At 42.0% G+C, this 19781-nt stretch overlaps 1 protein-coding gene across 1 annotated transcript in view; it reads left to right on the top strand.

The window, feature by feature from the left end:
* Vwa8 (von Willebrand factor A domain containing 8) overlaps nucleotides 1–19781 on the top strand; it is a 335644-nt gene that overhangs the window by 128301 nt on the left and 187562 nt on the right. The window contains exons 13-14 of the mRNA XM_052190877.1: nucleotides 12994–13154; nucleotides 14978–15091. Of these exons, the coding sequence (XP_052046837.1) occupies nucleotides 12994–13154; nucleotides 14978–15091 (275 nt within the window). The remainder of the gene's footprint in view (nucleotides 1–12993; nucleotides 13155–14977; nucleotides 15092–19781) is intronic.

Here is a 19781-nt window from a genome sequence, read left to right as displayed (position 1 = left end):
TCTGCTTCCATGAATACAGCATCTTTGAGGTCTTTTTACTTCTTGCGGCTTACAAGTTATTTGTTCCAAGTTTTGTTGTATATTCAATGAATCTGATCATATCCATATTGGTGCTATCAATGCTTGTTAGCTTTTGATTTTTGAGCATTTGATATGTGCTGTGTGTTGGTGACGATAATCTCTGAGGTTCTTTGGATCCTCATTTATCTCTTCTGAAAATTCAGGGAATTTTATGTCATTGCAGTTTAAGTTTTCTGCTGTCTTTTCCGCTCTCTCCCTCTGTCTGTATTATATGTCCATTGGCTTGGAGTTCCTCCACCAAGTCTGTAAGCTTTCTTTATTCTTTATTTTTCTCTTTTTCTTTTTATTCTGTAATTTCAAATGATTTTCTATATGCTCACTGGTTTTCTCTTTTGCTCGGTAATGCACAGGGCCCAGACTTTCTATTAAAGCATTTTGTCACGTTTCTGTTCTGCCATATTGTTTCATAGCACAATTCGTTTTTGATTCCTTATATGTAGTTTCTGTGTTTGTTTTTGAATTCTTAATTTAGTTACTGTAACTTTTGTAATGTCATTTCCTTGTGTATCTTTTCTTATAGCTCACTGCACTTCTTTAAGATAGCTCTCTGAAAATGTTTGTCAGTTTTCTGTAGATGAGTATTTCTCCAGTCAGTTAATGGTTCCATATTTCATTCCTGTTTTCTTTGATTACCTGTGGTCTTTGTCTTTGTATTAGTTCGTTTGAGGAAGCAAGCACCTCTTCAGCTTTCGGACTGACTTTGCAGTGACATCTGTTTAGTAGTCATCAGGATGAAAGGTTCTAGGAGGGCGATTCAGTGAGGTTCTTCAATAAGTTTGATACTGGACTCCTGTGTCAGCAGGCCTGGTTCATGAGCCAGCAGGTGTGCAGGCCTGGGTTCTGGCTTTTTGAAGCTAACAAGTGCTATGGCAGACCTTGAGCCTGAGCGTACAGGGGTCACTGGCATGGGTATGGTACCCCCGGTTACTTTTCATGTATGTTCTTGCTGCCATAACTTATCAAAGCTGGACTTCAATTTTTTTTTTTTGTAATGGACAATATCTTTATGTTAGCACTGACATGATTTACCATGAGATTTTTTTTTCAGTTTACAAAAGCAAAGTAATCTTTTGGGCATGTGTATAAAATAATCATCATAAGACCAAATTCCTCTATTATTAGTTCATGAGAGGAAAAAAACAGTGACATGACAAAGGAATTACTGTTAGGACCAGAGAAATCAGCATGCGAATAATACAAGGGTGATCTTTACATGGCGTGCAATAAAAAAATAACATGCCTTCAAAGCTGAACTCAGTTCGTCAGGCTTGGTAGTGCGTTCATTTCCTACTGAGCCGTCCATCACACTGGCCTGGATCAGCATTCTTACAAGTTTTGAACGTATTATCAACCACGTGAATATGCTTTATTTGTTAGAATGATAAGTAAACACATTCACCCTACTTTTACCCCCAAGGTGTCTTCTAAGATTTCTTAACACCTTGCTATTTTTTCTTTTTGTCCCAATTATAATAATTATTCAGGCTCACTTTCTAACATAGTTACTGTTGATTTGGCAGTCAGTCTTCTAGTTGAAATAGGACTTTCTAAGCGATTGGAAATGGAAATCTTTTACTGAAACCATCATGCTTGAGCCAAGAAAAGACTCAGACAGGAAAGGGCAATGCTCAACATAACTTACCTTGTGTCTCTAGGAACTTGGACTTGAAGACTCTTGGGACCTGAGGTGGTAGCTGCTGTCAGAACGTATTCTGTTGAACACTCTATTGTACTATTTTAAAGCCTGAGTGAAGGAGGATTTTAGACAGCTCTTGTGATGGATGCTTCCCACTCATGTCCTGTGGTTTCCTTGAGCTTGCTCATATTTAGGAAGCTTAGCTCAGAGGGCCTCTGCACAGGGACTTGATGCCTGTGGTGCTGACTGGTGGGAAGGTGGACAGCTTGGAATTGCCCTATTAGCTCATCCAGCTCAGTTGTCAAGTCAAGGCTGGCCCCTCCTCTGTGCTTCCTTAGCAGACTCCTCACTTCCTCCTTAACAGCCCCCTAAGCCCCGCCCCTGCATTCTCCAACCCAGTAACCAGACCTGCAGCTTCCTGCGGTTCTCCATGGAGGAGGGAGTCAAGGATGGCAGCTTTAGCTTTGTGAGGAAAATGTCAAAGGGGCTACATTAAGCCAATCAAAAAACGTCAACTTTGAACCTGTCGCACAGGTTTAGCTTTCTTCCCATCCTCATTACTGCCAACAGCCAATGGCCAGTCTTCCACCATTTGTGCAGAACGTTCTGGAAGCACAGACATCCTCTGTAATTCCAGCACCGTCCCTAGATCCACTAAGGCTTTGATGCAAATTGCATTTGGCAGATGGAACTTTACTTCATAATTTTGAAGAGCATATAATTTATGTCACTTGAGCATATGTAGATATCTAATTAGAATATATTGCACTCCATAGCCATGCACTAGGTAGTTATGGCCTTCTAAGAATGTAAATCTGACATTTCCCTGCTTATAACTGCCAGTGGTTTTCCATTATGTTTAGAATTTTAAAAAAAGTCGTCTTTTCTCCAGTTTATGATCTCTCCTCTAATCAGGTTGCCTATTAGAACCTCACAGGGATCTTCAAAAAGTTTCCCCATTCTGGACATACCATCAGGAGCCTGTGAAGTAACTGTGTGAGGTGAGGTCTAGTTGAACATTTTAATTGTAGCGACTGCCAGGGTTGAGAAGCCTGCCCCAGCTGACCTGACCCCAGCACCCCCTCCAGCCTCCTCTGGGTGGGCCTCCTGCTCAGCCTTCACCTCCCTCACTGCTTCTAGACCCGTACATTTGTCCGGCTTTTTCTGTGTCAAGGCCCTCTTCACAGCCTGTTCCATTCCCTTGTCCTGGAACGGCCTCCCTCTGATGTCTGCCTGCTTTTGACAGTTAGATTCAAGGTGACTGTCCTTAGAGAAGTGTCCCTGACTCACCAGCACATCTGCTGTCGCGTCCCCTCTTCCTGTGTGGCACTGAGCATTATGTGGCGTCTTGTTATTTGTGTCCCTGAGTCCCTTCTCTTCCCTCTTTTCACTTTCCCTGTATGTGGGCTGCATGTGCATCTTATACTTGCTGTGCCTTTGGCACCTAGAACAGTGGCCTGCATGCATAGGCTTTTAGCCTGTGACATAAATTAAAAATGTTCATTACCTTTAAGTGATCAGCTAGCATAGATCATCCCCCCTTTGATCAATATTATGTGGTGTTATCTGATGCTAAACTAAATTTCTATTGTCTGGTGACATCATAGCCCTCACACCATCATAACAATATGTGTTTTGGTGATGCAGCTGTAATCTCACTGTTTATGCTTCCAGACATTCAAGACAGAGAACAAACTAGTATGTCCATAATCCTTAATAACAAACGACTGTTCATTTCATGTTGTTTGAACTCATGCCCTAGGAGTTTATGTACCATGTATATAATCACATACAGCTTACTTGCATGATAGGCTATCTGATTTAAGTTTGTGTAAGCACACTGGGTGATATTTGTATAATTAAATTGCTAAAGGATCTAATTCTCAAAACATATTCCTGTTATTAAACAACACTGTGATATATTCAAATCATAGTCAAATGTATGTATTGTTTCTATGTGTTGATTCACATTTGGCTATTTTAAAAATGCCTGTCAGTGGCAGGCATGGCCTCATTTAATTCTAAGGGTATCTTATACCACCAATGATAAAGCCACAAAACTAGGCTGCAGCCCTACTCAAAATAGCTGTTCAACGATGCTGCTTTTCACACTGGCAGACTAGCAGGGATTTTGGTAATTTTGAGTTGGATCAAATGACACAACATAGATGTCTTTGCTGAATACGAAACTTACATAGTTAAGTAATCACATACCTGTGTAAACCCTGACCTTGCTTAATATTTGACTTTGAAAAACCAATCTCCTGTAAGGCAGTTGGTGCAGATGTCTAGACTAGATTTGCTGGTGCTTTTCTTTCTGTCTCTCTATAGAGTTTGTAGTTGGGGGTAAAGTCTGGTTCTTTAATAATTGCTCTTTCTCATTAATACTATCCTTAAATTGTAGTGTTCTCTATAGACAACAGTAGTCATTTAGGCTAATCCCAGGAGAGATTTATTACAGGGTGTTAAGTAGGTTACAGCTTAGGGAAAGGCAGTTTACGCAGTCTAGAATGACAGATCCAGGAAAGTTTCAATGAAGATCAGCTGCCTCTCCTGGCTGTCACCTTCCTGGCTTAGTAGAGCATGGCTTGCTTACAGACTACCAGCTGCAAAGCGTTAAGGAAGGCTTTCTAGCCTGTGCAGTACGGAAAGAATGGCAGGAGGCAATTTCATTACACGTTTTCATTTAACTTGTTAAATTATTTGTGTTTGATCTTGGCTGTCTATTTTATTTTGAGGCTTCAGTAATATTTCCTTTAGTTGAATTCATCATTAATAAGACAACAGACTTGGTTAGCTATGACAAGAGACATTTTAATTACGGTGTGTTTGGTGAGTGCACATGTGTTATAGTGTGCCCACACATCACAGCATGTATGTGTGTGTGTGTGCGCATGCGTGCGTGCGTGCGTGCGTGTGTGTGTGTGTGTGTGTGTGTGTGTGTGTGTTCATGTGCATGTATGCATACGTATATGTGTGTGGGGAGTCAATTTTTGGTCTCTACAGTAAGTTTTATGTCCCGGGCTCCATTTGTCAGACTTGTGCAGCAGGTACTTTTGCCCACAAAGTCATGCCACCAGCCTGAGACTTTTGTTTGTGTTCATGAAGTAAATCTGTAACTCGAGTAGATTATCTCCAAATAGATCCTAGTGGTTTCAATAGATAGAGATATATGTTCAAAATTCTGTGAACTGTCCACAGAAAAGTAACTGCAAGAGTCATGGCAGGCTTGTGTTGCCAACATCTTGTGATGCAAATAAAGGTAAACATTTATTTTTATGTGACAGATGAGAAGTTCTTTAAAAAAAAAGATGTGAGGGAGGAACATGGAGAAGTTTACCAGAACTTCATATTAGATGGAAAACTGTTGTTGGCCCGCCCTGTGCCCTGGTCCCTGAGCTTGCCTATGCTCTGTAAATAAGGCTTTGTCATTACTGTTGCTGTGTTTCCACAGTCCTATGCAGTCTCCTGTCAGTGATAGACATCATCCCTATTGTAAAATAGGAGGTTTATTTATCAACTAATCTTAATGTATACCTTTATTCACTGAAATCTAAGAGTTTCTTAGTGGGTATGTAACCAATAGGATATCTATTCCTATAACTATGTCTCTATCTGTAACTTTGTATTGACCTCTATATCTGAATCTATCTATATCATTAATATATAGATAGATCTGTATCTGTCTATATCTGTGTCTACATCTATATCTATATATCATCTGTATCTACCTCTGTATTTGTATCTATCTATATATGTCTCTATCTCTTATTTGTATCTATACATTTGATAGATTTAGCTTACAGAATTATAGCTAATTTCTTATAAAAACAAAATAGTTGGTAGCATTTACTTATAATAGTTACCAAAATATGAAATAACAAATGCCCACTGTGAATATTTTAAGTGATAAGAATAATGTCCACCTAGAGATATGCCTTCCTTAACTAGGACATTTAAAAAGATTTATGTATTTTTATTTCATGTATAATGTGAGTGTACCATGTGCTTGCCTGTTGCCCATGGTGACCAGACATAGCATTAGGTCCTCTGGAAGTGGAGTTAGACGTGGGGGTGAGCCTGCGGGTAAGTGCAGGCGACAAACTGCATTCCCAGGACAAGCTGAAAGTGTTCTTAGTCAGAGGATGGTTAGATTTCACTTGTGTGTTTAAAGACGCTTTACAGCAGCAGTGGCAAGCAGATATAATTGAGACTTTTTTTTTATGAAATAGTTATCATCATAGACACTACTTTGTGATTTTTTTAAAGAAACAGGATTTGCCTTGTGAAGTGAGCTGAGGACGTGTAGTCGAGGCTCTTCCCTCTGATGTCTCCTGGGGCAGGCTCATGGAAACCAGCTCTTAAGGGGGAATCTCTATGGAGATCTCTTGCTGCCTTTGTTGTGGTAACCTTTCTCTTTCTTTTTCTCCACAAGGTTCTCTTACATAGTCCAGGCTAATCGCTCACTCTAGATTGTCTTGTCTGCCACCTGGAATCACAGACATGTGTCACTGTGTCACCACACACATCTTACAACACTTTGTGTTGGATATTACACAGTTTGCATTCAAATTGAATTGTTCTTGCAATATACATTTTGTATGCTTTTTAAAAAATTTTTTACTTTCATGCTCCTGCGACTAATTATTTTTTTACTTACTTGCATTTAATCTTTAGTGTGTTAGTCAAATATTCTAAAGTCAATTTAAATGTTTTCTGTCTGTTTTATAAGTTCATATATGTGGTAAAAATATGTATTGTTTTGGGGCTATGTTGGTGCACACATTTCATCCCAGCACTTGGGAGGCAGAGGCAGGTGGACCTTTAATCTGAGTTCGAGGCTGGCCTGAGTTTTATAATCCAGCCTGGTCTGTATAATCATGGTCCATGTCAACTGAATAATGACACCCTGTTTTCCTGCCCAACAAAGATACCATTTTAAGCTGAGGTTATATTCTGTGTGTCCTTTGATTCACTGCTTTTGCCAAAGTCATTTCACTTCTTTATGTATTCATTATAGTGTAAAATTGTAGTTCTGAATGTCAGTATCAGCATTTATGTTTAAAGAGAGATAGTTAACTTTCTGTTATACACCAAAAATACACTGACAGTTTTCTTTATAATGACATTATACCTTGAACCTAATTCTAACCTAATTCTAGCTGCTCTGTAAACAGCCATGGTTATCTTATTGATTTATGTCTGGATCTCTTAAGAATATGTTGGAAAAATTAGCTTACACACAAATATCCTGAAAATTACTAAAGCATATTGTTGCTTTATAGTTCAGATCTATATTCTCAGATACATGTAATGCAGCTAACCTTCTTATTAAAATGCAAGTCATCTCTGACAGGCTTTTTCTGCTTCAAACAACATAGTTTAACAGGACACCAGAGCTTAGGAGATAGTGTGGGTGTTTTCATGAAATTAGAATGAAGAGCTGTGTTGAAGCTAGACGTGGAAGTTTAAATGAGCTAGGTTTCATGTCCTGCTCCCAAGCTTTTGAGGAAATGCAGAAAAGGAAATGGTCAGTCTCTATGGCATTATAAGTGCTATTTTTATTCTCAAAAGTTCAAAGGTTTCAGGGGCAAGAAAAATATATGCAAAAATGGCATTCGTTGATCTTAACATTTTATTAATGTACTTCCAAGTTGCCCATAAAAAGCAGGTTTAAGAAATCTTCATTTTTTCAATTTACTGACATGTATATAGGTAGAAGTATATATATATACTTCTACATATATATATATATATACACACACATACATACTTACATACACACACACACACACACATTGTGGTGGTTTGAATCTTCTTGACTCATGGGTGCGGCACCTTTGGGAGGGGTGGCCTTGTTGGAGGAAGTGTGTCACTGTAGAGCAGTTAAGATCACTTGTTCTTGCAGAGGACTTGGGTTTGATTCCCTGTACTCACATGGTGGCTTCCAACCATCTATAATGGGATCTAATGTCTTCTTTTGCTGTGCAGACATACATGCAAACAACGTCCTCATGTACATGAATATGTAAATGAATAAATCTTTTTTGAAAAAAGAACAAACAAGATGTTAAAAGAAACCACACTTGAAAAATTGCATGCTTTACCAATGAATATTTTGCCTGAAATTTATTCTTTCCCCTAACAATTCTGGTTTTGCTGTTGATTGCACTGGGTCAGGTCCAGTTCTATGGATGTTTAGTTTGCTGCCCTTGAATTTTAATGCAACTGGAAATAACACACATAGCTGACTATAACTTCTGATATTAACTGTTCTGGCAATGTGGAACCAATTAGTTTTGTGTGTCAACTTGACACAGGCTGAAGTTATCACAGAGAAAGGAGCTTCAGTTGGGGAAGTGCCTCCATGAGATCTAGCTGTGGGGCATTTTCTCAATTAGTGATCAAGTGGGGAGGGCCCCTTGTGGGTGGTTCTGCCTTTGGGCTGGTGCTCTTGGGTTCTATAAGAGAGCAGGCTGAGCAAGCCAGGGGAAGCAAGCCAGTAAGTAACATCCCTCCATGGCCTCTGTATCAGCTCCTGCTTCCTGACCTGCTTGAGTTCCAGACCTGACTTCCTTTAGTGATGAACGGCAACGTGGAAGCTCAATAAACCCTTTCCTCCCCAACTTGCTTCTTGGTCATGATGTTTGTGCAGGAATAGAAACCCTGACTAAGACAGGGACTTACTTATGAAAGACAGCAGCATGTATTAAAGGGAATACTTTTTCTCCATGGAGTTTTTAAAATTAATAAACAATAGCTAGAAATAAATGGCTTTCATGAAGGCATGCAGAAAGTTGAGGTGAACAAATGAACTGGGCTAGTCTGTAAGATGCCATTCATTCTCTGTTTTGAAGATTCAATAAAGGAAGGTTATTTCTGGTCTGTAGATGTGGTTTGCAGTAATAGCACGGGTTAATATTGATCGGTTACAACTTGCTTTGTTATATAGCAATAAATAATTATTCTGTTTTGCTCCAGTCACTATAATTGGCTCACCAGCTGCCAGGTTAGAAATGGACAGAACATTGTGCTGGCCCCTCTCTTACCCCTTAGTGAATATCAACTTAATCAGTGAGGTGGGCATTGTAAACAGTGTGTGAAATAACTTGATAATAAAGTACTTTTGGATGAAGACGGTATGGAATGTTTTAATATTATACAGAGTTGTCATTCAGGATATGCTGGGTTGAGAATGAAGTATTATTTTTCCTGACAGAATAAGCAGTAATAAACCCCCAACAAAACAGCTCCCTGGACGCTGAGCCTCTTATGCCAGAGGCAGGATATTCCTATTCTCATTTTTCAGGGACAAAAACAAGATTAGTGCTGAATTGGGCCAGCGTGTTACCAGTTTTCAGTGTGGACTTGGAATTTTCAAAGTTAGCATCTATTCATTTCCTTTGCGAAGGTGGTGTCAGGCTGCTTCCCTCTTGCGACCACCTCTCTAAGTCCAGGAGGAGTGTGCTTTTATTGTTGTTTGTGTCTAGTTGTTGTTGAAAAGTTTCCATCTTCAAGGCAGCACCTCCCACCCCAGGCAGTGCCTCGGTCATGCATGTGAGCTTCCTGCACAGCAGGCAAGCACGCCACCTCCCAGCAGGCAGGTCGGACACAAGTGTACCCCTGTATTTCCCCACCTTCTTGTCTGTGGTACTTTGTTGAACATTTTGTTTGTTCTTATACAATCTCACAAGTACTATCAGAATAAGGAGGGGTGGAAATAAATTAAACTCAGGTTCACATTAACTTCATTCCTCATAAAAGATTGCGTTGCCTAGGAGATGTAGCAGGGCTACAAATATAATGTTAATAAAAACAGGGAGGTTAGACATGCTCAGTCCGACTCTTCAGAATTTCTTGAGCTTTTTTCTGAAACAGCCTGGGTTTTGAATCACTGCACCAAGGCATATGTTTATTTTATATCTTTGGGACAGTAAGTGATGCGACTCTGTAGTGAATATTTTTTCTGGAATAGTTAATGTTGAGAGTTTTAAGTTGGCTTGTTCTAGTATTTTAAACTATTTCATGAATGTATGTATTTTATATGTTTATATACTTATGTTTGATTAAAATAATTTGAATATGAAAATGATCTACTGATACACTTTCGTTTTATATCTAACTTTTTTTTTTTTACACAAGAACAACTTAACACTCAGTAGCACAGCCCTGGGGAGTCCCCACCCCATTGTGCACCGTCTCACTGGTGTTATGGCTAAGTTTAGCTTGGCTGTTGTTAGCTGTCATTGACAGTGTGAAGTGATACTGCTCACACAGCTTGTTTAACCTTAAATGTATAGTTGAATTGAGAAGAGTTGTCACCCCCTCAGAGCTCAGGGAATCCCTGGGAAGATAAGGCAGAAAGCGTCTATGGCATAGAAAGGATGGCGGACACCTGGCGAACAAGGCCCTCTGAGTCAACTGAGTGAGGCTCGTTCACTCACAGACTGAAGCCGCCGTGCAGGCATGGCACAAGCCTGCAGCAGGTCCTCTGAGTGTGCACTGTGGCTCTCAGATCAGTGTTTGTGTGGGGCTGCTGCCTGTGTGCACACGGCTCCGAGTCTTGTGCTGTACTTGGGCCTCTTTCCCAATGGTTGCCTTGCCCAGACTTGATGTAATGGTTTTTGTTTTCTCTTACTACATTTTATTTTGTCAAAAAAGAAAAAAAAAGGAGGGGGGAACCATTATTAAAGTGCAGCCTACTTACTTTTACATTGCAAGTATGGAACCATGACCAAGGCAACTAATACAAGAATTCATTAGGGCTTTTTTATAGCTTTGAGGGCGACTCCTTGACCAGCATGGCAAAGAGAACCACAAGCACGGTGATGGAGCAGTAGTTGAGAGCTTATATCTGATCCACAAAGGAGGCATGGGGGCAGAGGTGGGCCAGGTAGGGAGAAGGAACACAAACCAGGAGTGGTTTAGGCTTTTGACACCTCCATGCTCACTCTCAGCAACATACCAACGCCAACATGGCCACACCTCCTAATCCTTCCAAAACAGTACTGCCAGGGAAACCAGGCATGCAGATACATGAGCCCATGAAGGCCATTCCTGGTTCAGCCACCACAAAGAGTAAGGCTAAATGTTGATACCGTGTCCAAAACAGCATTTTTAAGGTTATAGAACTTGGCTGAACTTGAATGTTATGTTTAAGAATGTCTTCATGGGGCTGGAGAGATGGCTCAGTGGTTAAGAGCACTTGTTGATATTGTAGAGGACCCAGTACCCACAGAATTATCTATGATTCCAGTTGTAGGGACTCTAATGTCTTCTTCTGACCTATGAAGACACCAGGCATGCGTGTGCTATACATACTACACACAGACAAAACACTCATACACATAAAATACATAAATCTAAAAAAGTCCTCATAATTTAATATAATCATACTTTTGTTTATGAAGTCATTACCTTTTAATGGTAGTTGTATGTGTTTATTTTTATTTGATTTTCACATGTAATAGTGTATCTAACTATGACATTTTCATGTATATATATATTATATTTGATTACTTTGGCCTGGTTAGCCTGTGTTGTCCCCTTCTGACCTCTGCTGATTGATTTCATCATACTAACTGGCTTCCCTTCCACTTTTTTTTGTCTTATTTGGGGTGAGGGGCATGACCCAAATGAGTGTTGTGTGGTTTTGTACAGGAGCATGGACATGTTATTGGTGACTACATTAATAAAGAAATGTTTTTGCTTCTATCAGCTAATATCTGTGTCTTCAGGAAGGCATGGACTCCCCGTGAGACTCCCTCCCCCATAACAAAGTGTCCATGGGCCAACATTGTATAGATTTTTTATAGGCAGTCACAGCAATGCCGCATGTGGAAGTTAGCATTCCACACCTCTTTCCTCCCACTGCCCTGAACAGGTTTTCTATTCCTCCTTCTGTAGTATTCCCTGCTCCATGAAGGAGGTCTGCTTATGATTGAGCACTCAATATTCGCTTAATCTCAATGTTTCAACCAGTTATGAGTCTGCAGCCGCCATTGACCACTTCACAAAAGAAGCTTCCGTGACCAAGGCTCACAGATCCCCTGCTGTGGGCATAAGTGTACTCACTGAGAAGGCAGTTTGATGGGTGAATCACATCCATTAAACCAAGCAACAGAAACAGTCTCTCTTCTAGGGCCTAAGACCTCCAGGGTTTCAGTCCCAGACATGAGTTACCTTCTGTGTAACAGGCCCCAAATCCAAAACGGAACAATGAAAAAGAGCAGTTGGCTGCTGCCACAACAGGCTTGCCAGGGTGCACCAGTGCCACATCTTGCCTGCAGTCAGTGCTGTGGCGTCCAAGACCTACCTACCACGATAGAGCGTCCAGCCAGTTCCCGCTTCATTTCTCTATGTCCTGTGGCCAGGTCAGGAAGCACTGAGATCAGTACTTTTTTGATAGGGAAACCATTAAAAGAACTAAGACTCATATCTTAACCTTGGTTTTAGTGAGATTGTTATCATTATAAATATTACTTTTCTGCTTTAAACTAGGAGTGTTTACAACAGAACTTACAAAGGAATGTAAAATTTTGAATAAAGGTGACGGTAAAGACTTAATTTTTGTTTGATACAACAGCACAAAGTGCACCTGAAACTGCTGGGACATCCTTCCCAACAGTACTCACATGGGAAAGCCCGCTCCTGTCGAGGCAGCACATCGTTTTTCTGTGGCTTTGCACAGTGCGGCTCTCACTGACTGCCTGGCTTTGCTGTGGTTTCAGTGCTGGTGTGTGATGTATGGGCCTTTAATTTGATTAAGTATTGCGCTATTGTTTCCCAGTCCCTGCAGTTCATGGGCCCTCCTTCATGATTAGACTCTATAAATCCACGGAGTCAAGGCATGGGCCCTAGGAGGGCTTTTCAAAAGGAAACACGCATGCTGGATAACGTAGTCATCTCTGAATGCACGGCTTCTCAGTGTGAAAGAGAACACCCACACCTGGTCCTCCGAGTCCAGTGATGGAGCTTAATTGAGTCCATTAAAGTGTGCTAGGAAGTGCTGCCGTCATCCTTTTGAAAGAGGAAGGGAGTACTAAATAAAAGGAAAAAGAGCGGAAACCCTCATTCTTACATCCAAACAAAAAGGGGAAAATACCTAAAGCTTTCTGGTGATATTTCTCCTTTGAATTTGAGAAGACTTTTTGTTTGTTATTTGAAATATGCTGTGCAAAGACAAATGTGTGCAGAGAAGTGTCTGCAGGCTAAATAAGCATTGCACAGGTCTCCAACATTAACTCTGCATATTCCTTGCTGGTGCCTGGTTTCAGGATATGACAGCACGGGACCTGCTGCAGCAGCGGTACACACTCCCCAACGGTGACACTGCCTGGCGCTCCTCCCCCCTTGTGAATGCTGCTCGGGAAGGCAAGCTGGTCCTGTTGGATGGCATCCATCGTGTCAACGCTGGCACACTGGCTGTATTGCAAAGGTCTGCATCACAGACAGCCCCGTGCCAACCTAACCACTGAGTTTTCAGGTCCTGGGGAATTTACAATTCTATATTCAAATTGAAGAAATATTACTAAATTGAATACACTATTATTATTATTATTATTATTATTATTTGATTTTGGTTTTTTCGAGACAGGGTTTCTCTGTATAGCCCTGGCTGTCCTGGAACTCACTCTGTAGACCAGGCTGGCCTCGAACTCAGAAATCCGCCTGCCTCTGCCTCCCAGAGTAATGGGATTACAGGAGTGTGCCACCACCGTCCGGCTGAATACAATATTATTAAAATTTGGTTATAAACACTTGCCTATCAGGCCCCACACCCCAAGTCTGTGGCAGAAGTTGGTGTGTAAGAGCAGACAGATGCCAGCCTGCCAGCTGGTTCCAAGAGGCTTACAGCTACTCACCAATATGTGCAACAAGCCGCACAGCTGGAGGGTTTGCAGTTTGATCGTAACTGTACTGCCTAGACACCGCCCCAGACCACACTGGAGCTGAACTTGTTGGAATGATTTGTTTATTATTTAATTTTTTTTAAGAAATGAAAGATTTAATATAAAATGTATATTTATTTTCTGTTTCACGCAGTTGGCACATACATGACCATTTCTGTAGCTGTCATTTTCTTATTTTGAGTGAGGAACAGTTATCCACACATTAAAAAAACCTCCAGCCTTCTAGAATTTAATGTCAGAAGATTCTCTGTCTAATTTCTGTGGAAAATCTTGACAGCCTGTGTCATTTCAGAGGTTACTGATGCTTTTCATTCCTTTTCTGCTACATGGCTTTTTAATCTGACTTACTGGGAAGTGTCAAATAAATGAAATAAGCCATTTCTTCAACCAGCTAACCACAGTTTTTATCGCTGACAAGATGCAGACACTGCATGGAATGAAAGATTCCAAATGCTTGGTATTAATCTTGATTCGGTCTGTATGGGTTTAAAAATAGTAATCTCAGAGTTTTGGTGATTTACCACATTTCATAGACTTATAATTTAATATTTTCTGCCAAACAGATAAATGTGGATACAAAATAAGAAGGGACTCAGCCCTCTCTTGTTGGCTGTCTCTCAGATGTTTGACCAAGGACAAAAGAGCAGCAGCAGCAGCAGGGGCCTGCGCTGTGCTCCCAGAGGCTCCAGTGCCCGCCTCCAGCCGCCTGCAGGATGGGGCTTTAGAACCACAGTGCCACCCCTACCAGTTCTTGAAATGATCAAGGCCGAAGTTTTAAAATGCTGCCCCAAAATTCTAAAGACTAAAACTTCCATTTTAGTGTTTCCCCCGACCTTTGCAGACCTAGCAGTTGAATCTTACATAGTTGGGGAGCTCGCTGCTTCAGGGCTGCCGTGTGGAGCAGCAGTGGAGGTTTGTCAGAGGCTTTTGATATCCTAAATCATGAAATTCCAACAGTGGAAATATTTTAACAAAGCTTTCCTTTTAAACGTTGCATTGGACTCAGGAGTGTGTGCTAACCAGCTCACACATCAGTGGATGCCCTATGGTTGACCTGAGACACTATCCAGCTGTTTCTGTTTGTCTCCCACCTCCTCTTTCCCTTCTTCATGCCTCTTCTCCTTCATGCCAGTCTCTGGCCTTTGGAACTGCTCCTCTGCAGAGTCCAGCATGTCTGCCAAGGCTAGTGCATAATGGCACTGACTAAGGCACCATTGTGAAAAGTGCCCCTAAAAAACCTGTTAGGCTTGCCGGCCAGCAAGGATAGGCGTGGCGGCATGTTGACTGAGTGATGCCGCCTCTCCAGCATCATTGATTAACGTGTTTCCCCCAAACCCTTTCTCATCAGACTGATCCATGACCGGGAGCTCAGCCTGTATGATGGATCTCGACTGCTGAGGGAAGACAGATACCTGCGCTTGAAGGAGAGGCTACAGCTGACCGATGAGCAGCTACAGAGCAGGTCATTTGTAGGACATTTTTATCAGCTTGTTTATTTTATTTATTTATTTATTTATTGATTGATTGATTGATTTATTGATTGATTGTATGTGCATGGATGTGTAGGTACACACACTACAGCTCACATACTGAAGCAGAGGACAACGTGAGGAAATCTTCAGTCTTTTCCCTCCATTGGGTCTTGGGGATCGAGCTCATCCTGACGCTTGGCAGCAAGTGCCTTTACCCTAGGAGCGTCTGGCCAGCCCTGAGGACATTATGTTTATTGTTGACTTACTGATAAGTTGAAAGTAACAGTCTTTTTTTACCTAAGCTAGAGTCAAACAAAACAATAACTGAATGGCTTAGTTTGGAGTCCTGTGAAGGGATAGCCTGACACTTCCTAAAACCTGAGGCTGTAGCCAAGCTCTTCTTGTCTGCTTTCAAATGGCTGTCTCAGCTGTATTAAGAAGGGAAGCCAGCTTTCCTAGGAAGTAATAGGCACAACTGGCGGTGTCCCTGAGGCCTTGTTAACCCCCTTCCCCTGCCCCCAGCTTCCTTACAGCTCTTTCCCCAGATATAACAGTCAGATGCAATGGGTGAGGTTCAAGTTGACTCTGTAGTGGGAAACAACGTGAAAACGTACAAAACACGAATAGAAAAGATTAGGGCTGGGAAAATGGCTCAGAGGTTAAAGTACTGTCTACACGGGCTTGACTTAAGTTTGGGTCCCCCAAACCCATATAAAAATCCAGGGACTATGTATATAGAGACTGCAACCCTGGCATGAGGCAAAAGTTTAACCAAGACAGGCAGATCTTTGAAACTAATTGGCTGACTAGCTTAGCCCAGTAGATGAAGGTTCAGGTTCAGTTAGAGACCCTGTCTCAAATATAAAGGTAGAAGCCGGGGTGCAGATATGCCAGGGACGCAGCTGTAGATAGACCTCTCTGAGCTGGAAGCCAAACTTGTTTTTCATAGTGAGGTCCAAGGTAGTCCTGCCTACAGCAAGACCTTGTGTCAAAAAATATATCAAAATAAAAAGGAAGGAATCAGCTGAGGAAAGCTGGCTACCTCTGCTCTCAGACATACACCTGTGCCAACAAGTACACACATGGTACACGACACAGGCACACACATGTACCTGTGTCAACAAGTATACACACGGTACATGACACAGGCACACGCATGCACCTGTGCCAACAAGTACACACACGGTACACGGCACAGGCACACACATGCACCTGTGCCAACAAGTACACACACAGTACACGACACAGGCACACGCATACACCTGTGCCAACAAGTACACACACGGTACACAACACAGGCACACACATGCACCTGTGCCAACAAGTACACACACGGTACACGACACAGGCACACGCATACATCTGTGCCAACAAGTACACATGGTACACGACACAGGCACATGCATGCACCTGTGCCAACAAGTACACACACGGTACACGACACAGGCACACACATGCACCTGTGCCAACAAGTACACACACGGTACACGACACAGGCACATGCATGCACCTGTGCCAACAAGTACACACACGGTACATGACACAGGCACACGCATACACCTGTGCCAACAAGTACACATGGTACACGACACAGGCACATGCATGCACCTGTGCCAACAAGTATACACACGGTACACGACACAGGCACACGCATGCACCTGTGCCAACAAGTACACACACGGTACACGACACAGGCACATGCATGCACCTGTGCTAACAAGTACACACACACATACACACACACACACACACAGTACACAACAAAAGCACAACCCTCCTTCACCCCCAAGTGAAAAATAATTAAATAGATACAGTATGTATATTCCCTGGTATTGAGTTTATTAATTTTGTTAATATCATAATGTTATTATGAAGACTTGGGTTTGCATGAGCTGCTTATTGAGATAGAAGGGACAGAAGCTTGTGAGTGTGTCAGTAAAATAAGCGTGCCAGGTGGCACAGGAGATGCCAGTGTGAACAGGAGTATAAACTGATAAAGTCTTAACACTTGGGCAAATCTGAATGAAGGGTGTGAATGTTTGTGCATAGGTCTTTACATTTGAAGAAAAATATTTTCCAACTGCACGCCACTCTTTTCTGATGTCGCCCGCACGCCAGTGCCTTCTGGTAGGTCGTCACATATTTAGAGATTGGTACACTGTGGGAAGGGGACGTGGTTACAGTGATAACAAGTTCTTCCTCACATGCTCTGATCTGCAGCAGTCAAAGCTTGACCTTTCCCATATTGAACACAAGAAAACCCTCCCAAACCTGTGGAGTGTGTTAACTATTGAGTAAACATTTCATTTTTGCCTTAGAAAAGAAATGTGAATTTCTTGTTACCTGGTTTATTCAGGAATAACAGTGGATTTCAGAACTGCTTTTTGAGGAATCACGGTCCGTCGGGGAAGGATACAGATTTTCACAAAGATGCATCAAAGCATCCGAGCAGCAGCTCCTGAGCTTGCCTGCAGTTTTCTGTAGGTTGTTGGGGTTCTGTATTTCTGCCACATATCCAGGAAATGACAGCCTTTTGGGGGTCAGGGAAAGTACCTATGTTCTCTCTAACAGGCATACAAAGATTTGCAAATAAAAATGCTCGCAGGAAGAGAGTGGCCTTCAGTGTCACTGGAGGGCTTGGTTCACAGTGGTCCTTAGCTCTTCTCCCCACAAGTGCACGCCCTGCGACCCCATCCCCCAGCATCCTGCCAAGACAGTGGAGGGAGGGGACAGCAATACTTACTTTTCCCCACAGACTTAGAAAACAGTTCCAGTGTTTCCTAAGCCAGATAGAACTTTCAAAGCATTTTATAGAAAACACGATTCCTTCTTCCTGAGTTCCTTACCACCTCTCATGTCCCTCTTTCCATTCTGAGAGGTTTTCCCTCCTAATATTCAGCAGGTTCTTCTGACATTTGCCTCACATCACCAAGCAGCCTGCTTCTTGGCTGTCCTTCCCTCCCTCCCTTGGTGTGCCAGTGTGGAGGGTCACCTCTTGTCCCCATGTGAAGTGAGGGCACCAGCCTTGGTCCACTCTGTTCAGTGCGCATGCTTTAGCGCCTGCCCCTTATTCTCTGGCCATTATTATATTGGTTGGGAATTTTGTTGAATTTTAATTTTGTCAGGACAGTAGTACACTTACTCAATACACTAAGGTAGATTTCTCTCTTAAACCCATTCTGCCTTCCCTAAGGCTGGCAATTATCTGCCTGTGAAGTAAGCACAGCTATGCAACAGGAGGGCGGGGCCTGTGATGTGAGGACGCTGAGGGGAAGTGGCCTTCTGTGCACACATCACTTTCTGCCCCAGTCGCTTCTCTCTTGGTGAAATTTCGTCTCCCTGGGCACACCCTCATTCATAATACCATGTTCTATCAGCTTCATATTCCTTGTGTGGTACATTCTGGACTCATTTTAGCTTGTAGCTCCTGAGCCACCGTAGCCTGGGTGGCCCTGGTTGCCCATGGTCCCTGTCTCTCTACTTTTCCTTATGTAGATGTAGGTTGAGCCTACTGGCCAGAACTTGTATATTTTTTCTCTTTTATGTTATGTCAGCCTTTTGTTGTGTCTTCATTAAATTTTCAGAAGCAAGATGTTCTAACAATGATCTTTTCTTGTTTAAAATCCTTCAGCCTGTTAAGGGACTAAGATGGCTCAGCAGTTAACATGTACCAAGCTCCTGCAGAGGGCCTGAGTTTGCTTGGCTCACAACCATCTATAACTCCACTTTTAGGGGATTTGATGTCCTCTTCTGGCCAGGGACAACAATAAAATAAAATGAATTCATTAAAATATTTCTTGTCAGATCCAAAGGAATTTGGATTCAATTCTTGTGTGTGAAAAATAAGACTCACTAACAACAAATGTTTGATGATTACAGTTGTAATTCTAAAGTTCTAATGTCTATTCAGGCTAGCAAAAGCTAAGTGAACATATATGTCTAGCACCTTTGTCTTTTCTGGCTTTGTTATGACTCATTATCTCTCATGAGTTGATTCTTTATGTTGCCATATATACCATGCCACTCTGGGCACCAGCATGTAAGGTACAAGTTCATGATCCCAGTGACCTGACCATTAAATTAGATGACTGAAAGTCACAAAGCTTTTACTTTGTAGCATTTAAACAAACTCACTTTTTGTTTTTACTTATGCCTTATTTCCTTCTGAGAGATTAAAAAAGTCACACAATTGTCAAGGGAGGTTTTGTTGTTTAAAAGGGCAGATTTTGGCAGGATGGCCAGAGGTCCTGTCTCATTGTAGCTGCAAAAGGAATCGCTCCTATAGTCTTGCACAAATAGATAAAATTATCTCTTAGGAGGGGGTTCTGGGAGCAATGTCTCCCAGCGGGAGCAGGGCCTCCTGAGGAGTGCCTGTGAGCTCCTGCTTTGTTGAAGATGAATGGTTAACTGTAAGGAAGATCTAAGAGCGCCTTTGCCTTTCAACCCTGTTCTGAAAATGCAGATTCCCATCTCTGCTTACAGATAGCCCCGGATTTCATGCTTGTGCTTGGAAAGATTTCTCTGGCTGTCAATAGCACAAGATTTCCAGTTGTTTTCATCAAGGATAATAGTGTCTCACATATGACAGGCAAGGGTGGAGTTGGCCCTTAGGAAATGCATAGATTCTGGCACTTGACTCTTGTCAGGAATCTGTCTTCTGTCTTGCATTCATTTGTTTCT

Source organism: Apodemus sylvaticus, chromosome 8 (genome assembly GCF_947179515.1).
Source record: "Apodemus sylvaticus chromosome 8, mApoSyl1.1, whole genome shotgun sequence".
Classification (NCBI taxonomy): Eukaryota; Metazoa; Chordata; class Mammalia; order Rodentia; family Muridae; genus Apodemus; species Apodemus sylvaticus.
This window is presented reverse-complemented; position numbering and strand designations above follow the sequence as displayed.